Genomic DNA, 18,778 nt, shown 5'->3' with positions numbered 1-18,778 from the left:
CCCCACTCTCACTCCCTTCCCCTCTCTCTTTACCACATTCCTCTATCCTCGTTCTATTCCTCTTTCTCTCTCCCCCGCTCTCTCACTCCCTTCCCCTCTCTCTTTACCACATTCCTCTATCCTCGTTCTATTCCTCTTTCTCTCTCCCCCGCTCTCACTCCCTTCCCCTCTCTCTTTACCACATTCCTCTATCCTCATTCTATTCCTCTTTCTCTCTCCCCGCTCTCTCACTCCCTTCCCCTCTCTCTTTACCACATTCCTCTATCCTCGTTCTATTCCTCTTTCTCTCTCCCCGCTCTCTCACTCCCTTCCCCTCTCTCTTTACCACATTCCTCTATCCTCGTTCTATTCCTCTCTCTCTTTACCACATTCCTCTATCCTCGTTCTGTTCCTCTCTCTCTCTCTCTCTCTTTACCACATTCCTCTATCCTCGTTCTGTTCCTCTTTCTCTCTTTACCACATTCCTCTATCCTCGTTCTGTTCCTCTTTCTCTCTTTACCACATTCCTCTATCCTCGTTCTATTCCTCTTTATCTCTCCCCCACTCTCATTCTCTCTCTTCATCCCTCCCCCTTCTCTCTCCTACTAATTTCCTGTTATGGTGGTGGAGATGAAAGCAGTCATTGTCAGGGTTTTCACTTCTGACGCTAACACAGATATTTAAATACTACACTGCACAGGAGGTTGGTGGGACCTTAATTGGGGAGGATGGGCTTGTGGTAATGGCTGGAGCGGAACTAGAGGAATGGTTTCCATGTGTTTGATGCCATTCCATTCGTTCAAGTCATTATTATGAGCCGTCCTCCCTCAACAGCCTCCACTGCTACACTGTCTACTGACTGACCTGCCTCTGGCTGCAAGGTCACGTTCTGAGGTGAGTCAGTGGTGTGTGTGTGTGTCAAACTGTAACTCATAGCTCATGTCCCTAAACCTCCTCAAAACTCAACTCCACCGCATTTTTTAAATTGTGCCCCTCTAATCGGAGACTGATTTACACCTGGAATACCAGGTGTGTGCAATTAATGACCAGGTAGAACAAAAAACCAGCAGACTCCGAACCTCGTAGGGTTAATAATGAGGCTTAATCAACACCCGACATTACACAGCCCATAACTTCACTGTTCTGTCTGACACCTGAAAGTCTGTGTGTGGGGTATGACACCTGAGAGGAGGTATTATTGAATGACTAACCACAGGAAGGATGAGTCATTGGAAAATAAAATACAAAAATTGCACACACAGACACACACACCATGATATCTAAATGGATGGCAAGCTAATTAACATGATAGGGTGTTGTATCCCTTCATCACACATATACAGCCACCATCACAACACATCACAAGCAGAACTGCCATCTCCATAGGCAACCTGGTCTCAGAGCAAATCAAAATCAAATTTTATTTGTCACATACACATGGTTAGCAGATGTTAATGCGAGTGTAGCGAAATGCTTGTGCTTCTAGTTCCGACAATGCAGTGATAACCAACAAGTAATCTGACTAACAATTCCAAAACTACTATCTTATACACAGTGTAAGGGGATAAAGAATATGTACATAAGGATATATGAATGAGTGATGGTACAGAGCAGCATACAGTAGATGGTATCGAGTACAGTATATACATATGAGATGAGTATGTAGACAAAGTAAACAAAGTGGCATAGTTAAAGTGGCTAGTGATACATGTATTACATAAGGATGCAGTCGATGATGTAGAGTACAGTATATACGTATGCATATGAGATGAATAATGTAGGGTAAGTACATTATATAAGGTAGCATTGTTTAAAGTGGCTAGTGATATATTTACATCATTTCCCATCAATTCCCATTATTAAAGTGGCTGGAGTTGGGTCAGTGTCAATGACAGTGTGTTGGCAGCAGCCAGTCAATGTTAGTGGTGGCTGTTTAACAGTCTGATGGCCTTGAGATAGAAGCTGTTTTTCAGTCTCTCGGTCCCAGCTTTGATGCACCTGTACTGACCTCGCCTTCTGGATGATAGCGGGGTGAACAGGCAGTGGTTCGGGTGGTTGATGTCCTTGATGAGCTTTATGGCCTTCCTGTAACATCGGGTGGTGTAGGTGTCCTGGAGGGCAGGTAGTTTGCCCCCGGTGATGCGTTGTGCAGACCTCACTACCCTCTGGAGAGCCTTACGGTTGAGGGCGGAGCAGTTGCCGTACCAGGCGGTGATACAGCCCGCCAGGATGCTCTCGATTGTGCATCTGTGGAAGTTTGTGAGTGCTTTTGGTGACAAGCCGAATTTCTTCAGCCTCCTGAGGTTGAAGAGGCGCTGCTGCGCCTTCTTCACGACGCTGTCAGTGTGAGTGGACCAATTCAGTTTGTCTGTGATGTGTATGCCGAGGAACTTAAAACTTGCTACCCTCTCCACTACTGTTCCATCGATGTGGATAGGGGGGTGTTCCCTCTGCTATTTCCTGAAGTCCACAATCATCTCCTTAGTTTTGTTGACGTTGAGTGTGAGGTTATTTTCCTGACACCACACTCCGAGGGCCCTCACCTCCTCCCTGTAGGCCGTCTCGTCGTTGTTGGTAATCAAGCCTACCACTGTTGTGTCGTCCGCAAACTTGATTGAGTTGGAGGCGTGCATGGCCACGCAGTTGTGGGTGAACAGGGAGTACAGGAGAGGGCTCAGAACGCACCCATGTGGGGCCCCCGTGTTGAGGATCAGCGGGGAGGAGATGTTGTTGCCTGCCCTCACCACCTGGGGGCGGCCCGTCAGGAAGTCCAGTACCCAGTTGCACACGGCGGGGTCGAGACCCAGGGTCTCGAGCTTGATGACGAGCTTGGAGGGTACTATGGTGTTGAATGCCGAGCTGTAGTCGATGAACAGCATTCTCACATAGGTATTCCTCTTGTCCAGGTGGGTTAGGGCAGTGTGCAGTGTGGTTGAGATTGCATCGTCTGTGGACCTATTTGGGCGGTAAGCAAATTTGGAGTGGGTCTAGGGTGTCAGGTAGGGTGGAGGTGATATGGTCCTTGACTAGTCTCTCAAAGCACTTCATGATGACGGAAGTGAGTGCTACGGGGCGGTAGTCGTTTAGCTCAGTTACCTTAGCTTTCTTGGGAACAGGAACAATGATGGCCCTCTTGAAGCATGTGGGAACAGCAGACTTGTATAGGGATTGATTGAATATGTCCATAAACACACCGGCCAGCTGGTCTGCGCATGCTCTGAGGGCGCGGCTGGGGATGCCGTCTGGGCCTGCAGCCTTGCGAGGGTTAACACGTTTAAATGTCTTACTCACCTCGGCTGCAGTGAAGGAGAGACCGCATGTTTTCGTTGCAGGCCGTGTCAGTGGCACTGTATTGTCCTCAAAGCGGGCAAAAAAGTTATTTAGTCTGCCTGGGAGCAAGACATCCTGGTCCGTGACTGGGCTGGGTTTCTTCTTGTAGTCCGTGATTGACTGTAGACCCTGCGGACCCTGCCACATGCCTCTTGTGTCTGAGCCGGTGAATTGAGATTCCACTTTGTCTCTGTACTGACGCTTAGCTTGTTTAATAGCCTTGCGCAGGGAATAGCTGCACTGTTTGTATTCGGTCATGTTACCAGTCACCCTGCCCTGATTAAAAGCAGTGGTTCGCGCTTTCAGTTTCACGCGAATGCTGCCATCAATCCACGTTTTCTGGTTAGGGAATGTTTTTATCGTTGCTATGGTAACGACATCTTCGACGCACGTTCTAATGAACTCGCACACCGAATCAGCGTATTCGTCAATGTTGTTGTCTGACGCAATACGAAACATATTCCAGTCCACGTGCTGGAAGCAGTCTTGGAGTGTGGAGTCAGCTTGGTCTGACCAGAGTTGGACAGACCTCAGCATGGGAGCCTCTTGTTTTAGTTTTAGTATATATTTTTATTTTTATTTTAGTTTCTGTCTGTAGGCAGGGATCAACAAAATGGAGTCGTGGTCAGCTTTTCCGAAAGGGGGGCGGGGCAGGGCCTTATATGCGTCGCGGAAGTTAGAGTAACAATGATCCAGGGTTTTACCACCCCTGGTTGCGCAATCGATATGCTGATAAAATTTCAGATTAGCTTTGTTAAAATCCCCAGCTACAATGAATGCAGCCTCCGGATAAATGGTTTCCAGTTTGCAAAGAGTTAAATAAAGTTCGTTCAGAGCCATCGATGTGTCTGCATGGGGGGGATATATACGGCTGTGATTATAATCGAAGAGAATTCTCTTGGAAGATAATGCGGTCTACATTTGATTGTGAGGAATTCTAAATCAGGTGAACAGAAGGATTTGAGTTCCTGTATGTTTCCTTCATCACACCATGTCTTGAGCATTTCATATTATTCTGTATGTAAATTCATGACACATGTTATGATTCGTATGATGTGTAGTAATTTGTAGATGTCCATCATCCATTTCGTATAATATGTTACAAATTGCAATTCGTACAATTACAGTCCCTTCAGAAAGTATTCATACTAGACTTATTCCACATTTTGTTGTGTTACAGCCTGAATTCAAAATGGATTAAATATATGTTTTTTTCTCACCCATCTTCACACAAAACTCCATAATGACAAAGTGTAAACATGTTTTTAGACATTTTTGCAATTTATTTCAAATTAAATACAGTAATATCTCATTTACACAAGTTTTCACACCCAAGTCAATACATGTTAGAATCTCCTTTGGCAGCAATTACAGCTGTGAGTGTTGCTTTTTGTCACGCCTTGGTCTTAGTGTTTTGTGTTTTCGTTGATTGTTTGGTCAGGCCAGGGTGTGACATGGGTTTGTTTTGTTGTATTTCGTATTGGGGTTTTGTGGTTATTGGGATTGCGGCTGAGTAGGGGTGTTGTATGGGCTTGGCTGCCTGAGGCGGTTCTCAATCAGAGTCAGGTGATTCTCGTTGTCTCTGATTGGGAACCGTATTTCGGTAGCCTGGGTTTCGCTTTGTATTTCGTGGGTGATTGTTCCTGTCTCTGTGTAGTGTTCACCAGATATGCTGTAATTAGGTTTCACGTTCCGTTTTGTTGTTTTGCATTTGTAATAGTTATTTCATGTATCGCTCTTAATTTATTAAAGACATGAGTAACCACCACGCTGCATTTCGGTCCGACTCTTTCTACAAACGAAGAACGCCGTTACACTTTTGCCCTAAACCTAATGCATAAAGTTAATTTATTTGCCAATTTATTTGTTCAGTTTTACTTAGGTGCCTTATTGCAAACAGGATGCATGTTTTGGATTATTTTTTATTCTGTACAGGCTTCCTTCTTTTCACTCAGTCAATTAGTTTAGTATTGTGGAGTAACTACAATGTTGTTGATCCATCCTCAGTTCTCTCTTATCACAGCCATTAAACTCTAACTGTTTTAAAGTCAGCATTGGCCTCATTGTGAAATTCCTGAGCTGTTTCCTTCCTCTCCGGAAACTTAGTTAGGAAGGACGTCAGTATCTTTTTAGTGACGGTGTATTGATACACCATCTAAAATGTAATTAATAATGCCACCATGTTTAAAGGGATATTCAATGTCTGCTTTTTTCCTTTTTACCCACCTACCCTTTGCGAGGCATTGGAAAACCTCCCTAGTCTTTGTGGTTGAATCTGTATTTGAAATTCACTGCTCGACTGAGGGAATTTACAGATAATTGTATGTGTGTGGTACAGACATGAGGTAGCCAATAAAAAAATCATGTTACACACTATTATTGCACACAGAGTGAGTCCATGCACCTTGTTTTTTAATTTGATTTAACTAGGCAAGTCAGTTATGAACAAATTCCTATTTACAATGACGGCCTAGGAAGAGTGGGTTAACTGCCCTGTTCAGGGACAGAACGACAGATTTTTACCATGTCAGCTCGGGGACCAACCTTGGCCCAACGCTCTAACCACTAGGCTACCTGCCGCCCCAGGCAGACTTGTCAAGAAATGTTTTACTCTTGAACTTATTTAGGCTTGACATAACATAGGAGTTGAATACTTATTGTTTCAATACATTTCAGAATTTAATTTTTAATCCATTTGTAAAGATAATATAATTTGTAAACATAATTCCACTTTGACATTATGGGGGATTGTGAAAGGTCAGAGACACATCTCAATTTTATCTATTTTAAATACAGGCTGTAACACAAGAACATTTGGAAAACATATGAATACGTTCTGAAGGCACTATACATTAACAATTTCAAAAAACGTACAACATGTTAGATATTTGCAAATGTATGATATGTTAGAAATTCCAATTTATTGCGGCTAATGTTGGATAGGTGGCTAAAACTAATGTTAGCATGGCTCGGGGTTAGGGTTCAAAGTTAGGTTAAGTTCAAGATTAGGGGCAGGTTAGGGTGAGCTATCAGTAAGTACACTGAACAAAAATATAAATGCAACATGCAACAATTTCAATGCCTTTACTGAGTTACAGTTCATATAAAGGAAATCAGTCAATTTAAATGAATGAATTAGGCCCTAATCTATTATTAAGAACACAGATATGAATCTATTGGTGACCGATACCTTAAAAAAGAAATTGGGGCATAGATAAGAAAACCAGTCAGTATCTGGGGTGACCACCATTTGCCTCATGCAGCACGACACATCTAATTTGCATAGAGTTGATCAGGCTGTTGATTGTGGCCCGTGAAATGTTGTCCCACACCTCTTTAATGGCTGTGCGAAGTTGCTGGATATTGTTGGAAATCATTGATCCAGTGCATCCCAAACATGGTGACATGTTTGGTAAGTATGAAAGCCATGGAAGAACTGGGACGTTTTCAGCTTCCAGGAATTGTGCACAGATCCTTGTGACATGGGGCAGTGCATTACCATGCTGAAGCATGAGGTGATGGCGGCGGATGAATGGCACGACAATGGGCCTCAGGATCTCGTCACGGTATCTCTGTGCATTCAAATTGTCATCGATAAAATGCAATTGTGTTGGTTGTCCGTAGCTTATGCCTGCCCATACCATAACACCACCACATCCAAGGGGCACTCTGTTCACAACGTTGACATCAGCAAACCGCTCGCCCACACGACGCCATACGTCTGCCATCTGCCCAGTACAGCTGAAACCGCGATTCATCTGTGAAGAGCACACTTCTCCAGCTTGCCAGTGGCCATCGAAGGTGAGCAGTTGCCAACTGAAGTCGGTTACGACACCAAACTGCAGTCAGGTCAACACCCTGGTGAGGACGACGAGCCCGCAGATGAGCATCCCTGAAACAGTTTCTGACAATTTGTGCAGAAATGATTTGGTTGTGCAAACCAACAGTTTCATCAGCTGTCCATTTGGCTGGTCTCAGACGATCCTGCAGGTGAAGAAGCCAGATGTGGAGATCCTGGTCTGGCGTGGTTACACGTGGACTGCGGTGGCATTTTATTGTACCCAGCACAAGGTGCACCTGTGTAATGATCATGCTGTTTAATCAGCATCTTGAAATGCCACACTTGAAATGCTTACTAACAGGGATGTAAACAAGTTTGTGTCCACAATTTTAGCGAAATAAGCTTTTTGTGGGTATGGAACATTTCTGGGATCTTTTGTTTCAGCTCATGAAACATGGGACCAACACTTTACATGTTGTGTTTACATTTTTTGTTCAGTGTAGTTGAAAAGTTGCTAAGTAGCTCAAATGCAAAAGTTTTCCGGAATGAGATTTGAAAACGCAACCATTGGGTTAACCTTAATGAAAGGAAACTGGTAAGGATGAGTATTTGGAAACAAAAAACGAGCACACGTTCACGTTATTAACCATCCACCCTCCTTTCGTTTTGCCTTAAGTAACATTCTGTCTTATGTAACCATATCAAACGTAACACAACATACTAATTTGAGTGTCCTGGATTTACTTTCACTATGTTACGTCAAGTCTATGAGACCAGGCTGCCACAGGGAGCTCGAAAGAGAAACGCCAGTTATTATTTTATTTATTTATTTCACCAGGTTAGACTCATTACAAATCTATTTTGCAAGAGACCTGGACAAAATAGTAGCATACAAAATGATGCCACAGGCTGGCAAAACAGGAAGTTGCATAGCTGGAGATAATGGGTGAACAGGTTGCTCCCCAGGGCAGCACTGGTGTGACACTTTGGCACCAGCTCTAGCTAACATACATGCCTCGGAATATGTGTTCCTACATGCGTGTATGTGTGTGTACCTTTCCTGTAGCTGTTCGTCTGTAAGCTGTAGCTCCTCCTTGAGTGCCTGGTATCTGTCCCACCTCAGCAGTCTGGACCCGTCATACAGAGACAGCTCTCTGTCATGGAGTAACCTAAATTACAGTAGAGATAGTATTAGTAGGTGATTGATACAGGACCAGTCACAGTGACCAGTAACCTAAATTACAGTAGAGATAGTATTAGTAGGTGATTGATACAGGACCAGTCACAGTGACCAGTAACCTAAATTACCGTAGAGATAGTATTAGTAGGTGATTGATCTAGGACCAGTCACAGTGACCAGTAACCTAAATTACAGTAGAGATAGTATTAGTAGGTGATTGATCTAGGACCAGTCACAGTGACCAGTAACCTAAATTACAGTAGAGATAGTATTAGTAGGTGATCGATCTAGGACCAGTCACAGTGACCAGTAACCTAAATTACAGTAGAGATAGTATTAGTAGGTGATTGATCTAGGACCAGTCACAGTGACCAGTAACCTAAATTACCGTAGAGATAGTATTAGTAGGTGATTGATCTAGGACCAGTCACAGTGACCAGTAACCTAAATTACCGTAGAGATAGTATTAGTAGGTGATTGATCTAGGACCAGTCACAGTGACCAGTAACCTAAATGACCGTAGAGATAGTATTAGTAGGTGATTGATCTAGGACCAGTCACAGTGACCAGTAACCTAAATTACCGTAGAGATAGTATTAGTAGGTGATTGATCTAGGACCAGTCACAGTGACCAGTAACCTAAATTACCGTAGAGATAGTATTAGTAGGTGATTGATACAGGACCAGTCACAGTGACCAGTAACCTAAATTACCGTAGAGATAGTATTAGTAGGTGATTGATACAGGACCAGTCACAGTGACCAGTAACCTAAATTACCGTAGAGATAGTATTAGTAGGTGATTGATACAGGACCAGTCACAGTGGCCAATAACACATTGGACAAACTAGATATAGTATTAATGGTTGACTGATCTAGGACCAGTCACAGTGACCAGTAACCTGTAATACAGTAGACATTGTATTAGTGCATGGGTATTCAACCGGGGACACGCAGACCCACAGAAAATAAACATTATATTTAAAACAATTAGTGCATTTTGCCCCGCCCCAACGTTTTTATGAATATCGCTAGCAACAACACACCCACAGTAGAAAAGAAAAGAGGAGAAAATCTTTATAATGATGTCAACTTTATTTCTCAAATATTGAGTCATTTACACTCCCTGCTTGCTAAGGTTACGGTTCGCATAAGGATTAGGGTTAAGGTTAGAGTTAGGGCTAGAGTTATGGTTAAGGTTAGGGCTAGGATAAGGGTTAAGGTTAGAGTTAGGGCTAGAGTTATGGTTAAGGTTAGGGCTAGGATAAGGGTTAAGGTTAGAGTTAGGGCTAGGGTAAAGGTTAAGGTTAGGGCTAGGATAAGGGTTAAGGTTAGAGTTAGGGCTAGGGTAAAGGTTAGAGTTAGGGCTAGAGTTAGTTAAGGTTAAGGCTAGGATAAGGGTTAAGGTTAGGGCTACGGTAAAGGTTAGGGCTAGGATAAGGGTTAAGGTTAGAGTTAAAGTTAGAGTTAGGGCTAGAGTTATGGTTAAGGTTAGGGCTAGGATAAGGGTTAAGGTTAGAGTTAGGGCTAGGGTAAAGGTTAGAGTTAGGGCTAGAGTTATGGTTAAGGTTAGGGCTAGGATAAGGGTTAAGGTTAGAGTTAAGGTTAGAGTTAGGGCTAGAGTTATGGTTAAGGTTAGGGCTAGGATAAGGGTTAAGGTTAGAGTTAGGGCTAGGGTAAAGATTAGAGTTAGGGCTAGAGTTATGGTTAAGGTTAGGGCTAGGATAAGTTAGAGTTAAGGTTAGAGTTAGGGCTAGAGTTATGGAGTTAGGGCTAGGATAGGGGGTTAGAGTTAGGGTAGGGTAAAGGTTAGGGCTAGGATAAGGGTTAAGGTTAGAGTTACGGTTAGAGTTAGGGCTAGGGTAAAGGTTAGGGCTAGGATAAGGGTTAAGGTTAGAGTTAGGGCTAGGGTAAAGGTTAGGGCTAGGATAAGGGTTAAGGTTAGAGTTAAGGTTAGAGTTAGGGCTAGGGTAAAGGTTAGGGCTAGGATAAGGGTTAAGGTTAGAGTTAAGGTTAGAGTTAGGGCTAGGGTAAAGGTTAGGGCTAGGATAAGGGTTAAGGTTAGAGTTAGGGCTAGGGTAAAGGTTAGGGCTAGGATAAGGGTTAAGGTTAGAGTTAGGGCTAGGGTAAAGGTTAGGGCTAGGATAAGGGTTAAGGTTAGAGTTAGGGCTAGGGTAAAGGCGTCCGTATATATAGGTTCGGGTTTGCTTTTAGCAGAACTCAGCTAGGCGTAGGCATTAACACAAAAACACTTCCTCAAAATAGTCAGAATCAATCTAAGATAAATTAAGACATCTGTCATTCATTTAGACATTTTTGCAGAGGTCTTAGTTGCGCAATTTTACATCTAACTAAGATGTTTGGTGCAGTATTTCCCAAGTGAAAAAATGTAATAATCCCTACAAATCACCAACGAAGGGGCCAAAAAAATGTGTGTGCTGGAAGAGCCAGAGAAAAAAACTCTGCAAAACACCAAAAATAACAAAACATAACAAAATCACATACAATATGCTCAAACTGTTTTGACTGGGCAGCATACAGTAAACTTAAGGGTTACGTTGTGGGTTAGGATAAAGGTTAAGGTTGGGGTTAGGATAAAGGTTAAGGTTAGGATAAAGGTTAAGATTGGGGTTAGGATAAAGATAGGGTTAGGATAAAGGTTAAGGTTGGGGTTAGGATAAAGGTTAAGGTTGAGGTTAGGATAAAGGTTGGGGTTAGGATAAAGGTTAAGGTTGGGGTTAGGATAAAGGTTGGGGTTAGGATAAAGGTTAAGGTTGAGGTTAGGATAAAGGTTGGGGTTAGGATAAATGTTGGGGTTAGGATAAAGGTTAAGGTTGAGGTTAGGATAAAGGTTGGGGTTAGGATAAAGGTTAAGGTCGAGGTTAGGATAAAGGTTGGGGTTAGGATAAAGGTTGGGGTTAGGATAAAGGTTAAGGTTGAGGTTAGGATAAAGGTTGGGGTTAGGATAAAGGTTAAGGTTGGGGTTAGGACAAAGGCTAAGGTTGGGGTTAGGATAATGGTTGGGGTTAGGATAAAGGTTAAGGTCGAGGTTAGGATAAAGGTTGGGGTTAGGATAAAGGTTGGGGTTAGGATAAAGGTTGGGGTTAGGATAAAGTTTAAGGTTGAGGTTAGGATAAAGGTTGGGGTTAGGATAAAGGGTAAGGTTGAGGTTAGGATAAAGGCTACGGTTAGGGCTAGGGCCAGGATTAGTAGATAGTTGAAATGTAACTGAACATCTGCAGAGAATCTACAGATGGACTATCTAAATAAAGCGTTACATACATTTTGGCCACACAACTAACCTTTATTTAAAAATGGTCCAACGCAGCCGTTTTTAGTTCAATATCAAATCATTTCTTGGGTAACAATTCAGTACCTTACTGTGATTGTTTTTCATGAAAATGGTCAAAAAGCAACAACAATTGCTTCTTAGCAAAGAGCAATTTCTCAAGCAAAAATGTTGCTTGGACTGACTGGGATTGTCTGATTCGGGAGTAGGAAACTGAAAATGAGCTGTTATTGGCAGAGGTTTGGAACTGTCTTCTTATTGGTCTATTAACTAATTTACCGCATGGTGATGTCACCAAGGAAGGCCAAAACTCCCTCCCACCAAAACAGGTTGAAATTTCAGGCGGCCTTTTCAAACAGTTCTTACAATAAAAGGGCATCATCATAATTTTCTCAATTTCACAGTAATATTCCAACCTCTTAGTGTGGAAATATACACTAAGCACACAAAACATTAAGGACACCTTACTAATATTGAGTTGCACCCCTCCCCCCTTAGAACAGCCTCAAATCGTCAGGGCATGTACTAAACTAGGAGTTGAAAGTGTTCCACATGGATGCTGGCCCATGTTGACTCCAATGCTTCCCACAGTTATGTCAAGTTGGCTGGATGTCCTTTGGGTGGTTGACCATTCTTGATACACACAGAAAACTGTTGTGTGAAAAACTCAGCAGCGTTGCAGTTATTGAGACAAAATGGTGTGCCTGGCACCTTCTACCATACCGCGTTCAAAGGCCCTTAAATATCTTGCCTTGCCCATTCATCCTCTGAATGGCACACTTACACAATCCATGTCTCAATTGCCTTAAGGCTTAAAAATCCATCTCCTCCCCTTCATCTCCACTGATTGAAATGGATTTAACAAGTGACATCAATAAGGGATCATAGCTTTCACCTGGATTCACCTGGTCAGTCTATGTTAAGAAAAGGGAGGCAGGTAGCCTAGTGGTTAGAGCGTTGGGCCAGTAACCGAATCCCCGAGCTGACAATGTAAAAATCTGTTGATCTGCCCCTGAACAAGGCGGTTAAACCCACTGCTCCCCAGTAGGCCTTCATTGTAAATAAGAATGTATTCTTAACTGACTTGCCTAGTTGAATAAACGGTTTAATAAATACATTTTTAAAAAGAGCAGGTGTCCTTAATGTGTAAACTCAGTGTATATAAAACAGGTAAATCATGTTTGACTGCACTGGGCCCTTTAACCGTGCTAAAACAGCTGCTCTTAGCTAATATGTGTTTGGAGCAGGGTTTCCATTAGCCGGTAATAGCCAGCTTTTGGCCGCAATTTTTGTTGTGGTTGAAAAGTGGATAAATCAAAATTGAGCTGGCCAATTGTCCAGGAGAAGTAAAATCCCATGGCAAAATAATGCTTTTTAGCCGATGGAAATACTAGTCAATGTAAATACATTTGACTTGTCTTGCTTATCGGTCTAATTTGCATCATTTGATGGAATGAATTTACAGCATACAGAGCAGAAAGTCTGTCAGACAGCACAAGAGTTGATGCTACAGCAACTCAAACAGCACATGCATTTGCAATAGAAGGCAGGCTTCATCAGCGAGTCACACACCACTTTGCAAAGAGCTGGAGGCCGTATGCATTTTGAAAACATCAATTGAATAGTTTGAAACCTGAACGCTTTTACTACATTGCCTACCTCACTTCAAAGTAGCCTAGCCAAACTCGATCATATCCGTGGGGCAATTATTTCATATCAAATTATTTCATTGTACAGTAGCCAAAGGCACAATCCTAGTCATATTAGCAACCCATGCTAGTTGTTGCATATTAGAGCTCCCCTCTTTCTTCCCAATGGTGTTTTCCCGTTAATTGCATTATGGAACAAACATTTGCACGTAGCCTACTGCCTTATGCGCATTGCTGCTCTTTTAATGTGAAGAAATAATAGCTTATCAGCATGTTAAGCTAAACGTTCTGATCGGTTGCATCAGACTCATTGCTTTTTAAAAAACATCTTTATGTAACCTAGGCCTACTGATCGTATGAATTTGGGCTCAATCATCCCACAACTGTCCCAGAGTCTGTTTGGAAAAGGCTATTTCTTTCTCGACAAGCTGAACAATGGAATAGGTCAACTTTTCTTCTATGGGGTAGAGTAGACATAGGTTAGTGATTTTGCTGTTTGAAATGTGGACAGTTATTCTAACTTCAAAGTGCGCATCAGAATTCGGTAAACCGTTGCGATCCCTTGCATGTTCTGCGAATATGAACTACCATAATCTGAATGTGGTTTCTGTCATTCTGAGCACCGTGGGGGAACGACCCAATCAGGTTACGCTCCCAATGCATGTGGATCCGATACATTTCTCAAGTGTACAGTAAATTAAAATGCTGCCGGTCAAATGTTTAGAGCCACAAGTTCCTAATGGAAACCCTGGATTGGCGTTACCTTTCTAGCCAATAGAGTATGTTGAGTTTACACTTGCTTTTCCAATTATAATGTGGGTAGGTCAAAATAATGAAAAACTATCCACCAAATCTATTCATTTTAAAATGTTGATTACTTCTCCTTGCCGTTATCATTCACCTGATGAAAAAACGTTTTTCTGAACATATGATGGGGGTCTCTGGTTCGCCGGTTTGCCTGTGAGGGGGTCCCTAGACAAGAAAAGGTTGAAGACCTCTTTATTAGCGGATGACTGATCTAGGACAGTCATCCGCACAGTGGCCATTAAGCTGTAATACAGTAGACATGCTATTCGTAGATGATTTGCTATATGTGAGTGTGCACGTGTTCCTGTCTGCATGTGTGTGTGTGCCTGCAACTGCGCGTAAGTGACTATGTACCTGGAGAGTACAGACAGGGTTCCCAGGTTAACTCGGTGTATGCCATCCAGCAGCAGTAGCTTGCCCTCCTGGGCAGCAGTGACCAGGGGAGAGGGTCTCCACGCTGTGTCTCCATTAGCTAACGTGTAGCGCTGCTGTAACAGGTCCCTTGCTGTCATGTCCTATAAGCAGGTGACAAAGAGAGAGATGAGGTGTTGTAATCATTGCCACTGTCTCACAAACACACAGATCCTGACAACCTATAAGCCACATATTGTTTGTAACACACACACACACAATCTCTCTCTCTAAGAAAACATTTTCTTTCACACACACGGCACACAGCACACAGTGAGTTATGTGAGGAAAATGCTCCTGTGAAATACAGCCATGAGTGACGCATTACCGTGTGTCTGCTATGGAAGGGACAACTGCATGTGTGTGTGTAATCTGAGAAAGACAGCCTTCTCTCTCAGTCAGTTATCAAGTCCATCAACGTGGAATAAAGCATGACAATCATTCATTCAATCAAAACTCCATTATCGGACTGTTGAACATAATGTTTCCAGTTGTCTGTTGCCAAGAGGAAGATGTGGCATCTCAGTGATGCAGCTCTGGACAACTGAACCTCAGCCAAGGGGTTGTTTTCTCCAACACACACACACACACACACAGACAGACAGACAGACACAGACAGACACAGACAGAGACACAGACACAGAGCCTCCAAATGAAGTACTGTACTCCTACCTGATAGAGCATTACAGGCTCCATGCTGTAACCCAGCATCTCAGCAAACTCTTTGGCAACCACTGACTTGCCACAACCCTGAAAACATACAAGACTCGGTCATAATGTTGTCCAAGTAGCAAACGCAAACCAACACACATTAAACGTAACTAAGCGTCTTAGATGGAGGTTAGCGTGCGTGTGTCAAATAAAACAAGCTAATCCAATTATATTTGTCACGTAAAAAATAACAAGTAATAGAAGAGGTATAGTATGCATAGTAATAGCCTGATGTGGACACAATAGGATATACAGTATAGATAATGAATGTACTATGTCAAGAATGACTGTATTTACAAATATAAATTAGGTAGTGTCTTGGTAAAGCAGGTGGATAAATAGTATATAGCAGCAGTGTGTGTGTGTACCTTAGCCCCTATAAGGCACATGTCTTTGACTAGGTGTGACTGCACCATCTCAGCCAGGAGCTGGGCGTGGCTCGGGGTGCTGATGAATGCGGGGTTACTGTTGGGGGGGCGGGGTGCCTTGGTGCCTGCTGGGACCTGTAATCAGAGAGTATTACAGCTAATATTCTTATTGATGTCGATGTTTACTTCGCTTTGGCAACACTGACCTTGTTAGTCATGACATTAAAGCATATTGAATTTCAGAGATACCGATATATATACACTGCTCAAAAAAATAAAGGGAACACTTAAACAACAATGTAACTCCAAGTCAATCACACTTCTGTGAAATCACACTGTCCACTTAGGAAGCAACACTGATTGACAATAAATTTCACATGCGGTTTGATTTCCATTGATAATTTTTGTGTGATTTTGTTGTCAGCACATTCAACTATGTACATACATACATACATACATACATACATACATACATACAGTGGTCCTTCTGTAGCTCAGTTGGTAGAGCATGGCGCTTGTAACGCCAGGGTAGTGGGTTCGATTCCCGGGACCACCCATACGTAGAATGTATGCACACATGACTGTAACATAAATGGCATATATATTATATTATATATATTATTATTATTATATATTATTATATATTATTATATTACATACATACATACATACATACATACATACATACATACATACATACATACATACATACATACATACATACATACATACATACATACATACATACATACATACATACATACATACATACATACATACATACATACATATATACGGAAAGTATTCAAACACCTGGACTTTTTCCACATTTTGTTCCACCTTATTCTAAAATGGATGAATTTGTTTTTTCCCCTCAATAGGACCGAATGCACTGTATATATAGAGAGAAAGAGAAAGAGAAAAATAAGGAGAAAACGAGAGAGATGAATCCAGTAATGCTAAAGAAAACAGAGAGTTCAAATTAACTAGAAAAACAACCAGATATCACCATTTTGTTACACATCAACACACACCATCTTTAATCCATATTACGTACTTCCCTTTCTCTCATAATCCGGCAGATATGGGGCCTCACAGAAGATCAAACACACACACACAAACACTTCCAGGGTCCCACATGAGAGTTCAAACACACAACAAAAAAGAGCTTTCAAAGAACTGCAGATAACGCCACCATTCTCACTGACCAGGCGACTTGGAACTGAGGACCAAAGCCATATACTGTCTAGTAGATGGCTGTGGACCCGAACTGCAGATAACGCCACCATTCTCACTGACCAGGCGACTTGGAACTGAGGACCAAAGCCATATACCGTCTAGTAGATGGCTGTGGACCCGAACATCTCTTTCAACTCTGGTATGTCATTCCTCCAAACCCCACACTGCCCCAGTAGTCAGCCTTCTCTGCAGAATGGTTCACAATCACAAAGGGGTTGTGTTACCTGGAACGTGATGTCCTTGTCTGTGATGCGGACTGTGACGTCAGCCTGGGCTCCCGCCTGGCCAGGCTGCTCTGTGTTCGCTGGCACCACCTTCAGGACAGCACTGGAAGCCGGCTGCTGACACGCGTCCAGCAACTCAAACCTCTGGAGAGAGACGACAACAGTCAGCTGTGTGTGTGTGTGTGTGTGTGTGTGTGTGTGTGTGTGTGTGTGTGTGTGTGTGTGTGTGTGTGTGTGTGTGTGTGTGTGTGTGTGTGTGTGTGTGTGTGTGTGTGTGTGTGTGTGTGTGTGTGTGTGTGTGTGTGTGTGTGTGTGTGTGTGTGTGTGTGTTCTTACACTAAGAACCCCCTCCACGGTGGTGCAGCCCTCCTTCCCCAACATGGCTTGGTAGGGGTAGAGCCTCTGCACTAGCTGCTGGGACGACAGCATGGGAAAATGCTCCTGGAAGCACACCGGAACAGGGAAAGGGTTGGTTGGTTGGTTGAAACTGAATATACAGTACCAGTCAAAAGTTTGGACACACCTACTCATTCGAGGGTTATTCTTTGTTTTTACTATTTTCTACATTGTAGAATAATAGTGAAGACATCAAATCTATGAAATAACACATATGGAATCAAGTGTTAAACAAATCAAAATATATGTTATATTTGGGGCCTCCCGGGTGGCGCAGTGGTCTAAGGCACCGCATTGGGATTCGAGCCCAGGCTCTGCCGCAGCCGGCCGCGACCGGGAGGCCCATGGGGCGGCACACAATTGGCCCAGCGTCGTCAGGGTTAGGCCAGCAGGGATATCCTTGTCTCATCGCGCACTAGTGACTCCTGCGGCGGGCTGGGCGCAGTGCACGCTGACCAGGTTGCTAGGTGTACGGTGTTTCCTCCGACACATTGGTGCGACTGGCTTCCGGGTTGGATGTACGTTGTGTCAAGAAGCAGTCCGTACAAGTCCGTACGGGAGTTGCAGCGATGAGACAAGACAGTAGACACTACCAATTGGATACCACGAAATTGGGGAGAAAAAGGGGTAAAATAATAAAATAAATGTAAAAAATAAATAAATATGTTATATTTGAGATTCTTCAAAGTAGCCACCCTTTGCATTGATGACAGCTTTGCGCATTCTCTCAACTAGCTCAATGAGGTAGTCACCTCAAATGCATTTCAATTTGCAGGTGTGTCTTGTTAAAAGTTAATCTGTGGAATTTTTTTCCTTCTTAATGCGTTTGAGCCAATCAATTGTGTTGTGACAAGGTAGTGGTGGTATACAGAAGGTAGCCCTATTTGGTAAAAGACCAAGTCCATATTATGGAAAGAACTTTGAAAGTTTCTACAAGTGCAGTCGCAAAAACCATCAAGCGCAATGATGAAACTAGCTCACATGAGGTTCGCCACAGGAAAGGAAGACCCAGAGTTACCTCTGCTGCAGAGGATAAGTTCATAAGCGTTAACTGAAACTCAAATTGCAGCCCAAATAAAATGCTTCATAGTTAAAGTAAGACACATCTCAACATCCATTATTCAGAGGAGACTGTGTGAATCAGGCCTTCATGGTCGAATTGCTGCAAAGAAACCACTACTAAAGGACGTGCTGATGGAGTGCTGCATCAGATGACCTGGCCTCCACAATCACCCGACCTCAAACCAATCGAGATGGTTTGGATGAGTTGGACCGCAGAGTGAAGGAAAAGCAGCCAACAAGTGCTCAGCATATGGTGAAGCTGGTTGAGAGAATGCCAATATCGTGCAAAGCCATCATCAAGGCTAAGGGTGGCTACTAAAATATATTTGTTTAACACTTTTTTGGTTACTACA

At 42.9% G+C, this 18,778-nt stretch overlaps 1 protein-coding gene across 3 annotated transcripts in view; it reads right to left on the bottom strand.

Annotated features, from left to right (window-relative positions):
• vwa8 (von Willebrand factor A domain containing 8) overlaps positions 1-18,778 on the bottom strand; it is a 130,165-nt gene that overhangs the window by 100,133 nt on the left and 11,254 nt on the right. For all 3 annotated transcript variants that reach the window (XR_006840396.1, XM_046362956.1, XM_046362963.1), the window contains exons 9-14: positions 17,304-17,408; positions 16,968-17,111; positions 15,505-15,639; positions 15,098-15,175; positions 14,369-14,529; positions 8,146-8,259 (exon numbers count right to left, since the gene is read on the bottom strand). Coding sequence is in view for 2 of the 3 variants with exons in the window: in XM_046362956.1 (XP_046218912.1) it covers positions 8,146-8,259; positions 14,369-14,529; positions 15,098-15,175; positions 15,505-15,639; positions 16,968-17,111; positions 17,304-17,408 (737 nt within the window). In the remaining variant the exon portion in view is untranslated. The remainder of the gene's footprint in view (positions 1-8,145; positions 8,260-14,368; positions 14,530-15,097; positions 15,176-15,504; positions 15,640-16,967; positions 17,112-17,303; positions 17,409-18,778) is intronic.

The sequence above is a fragment of the Oncorhynchus gorbuscha genome, linkage group LG01 (assembly GCF_021184085.1).
Source record: "Oncorhynchus gorbuscha isolate QuinsamMale2020 ecotype Even-year linkage group LG01, OgorEven_v1.0, whole genome shotgun sequence".
Lineage (NCBI taxonomy): Eukaryota > Metazoa > Chordata > Actinopteri > Salmoniformes > Salmonidae > Oncorhynchus > Oncorhynchus gorbuscha.
Note: the sequence above shows the minus strand (reverse complement) of the source record. Positions and strands in the feature narration are given on the sequence as shown.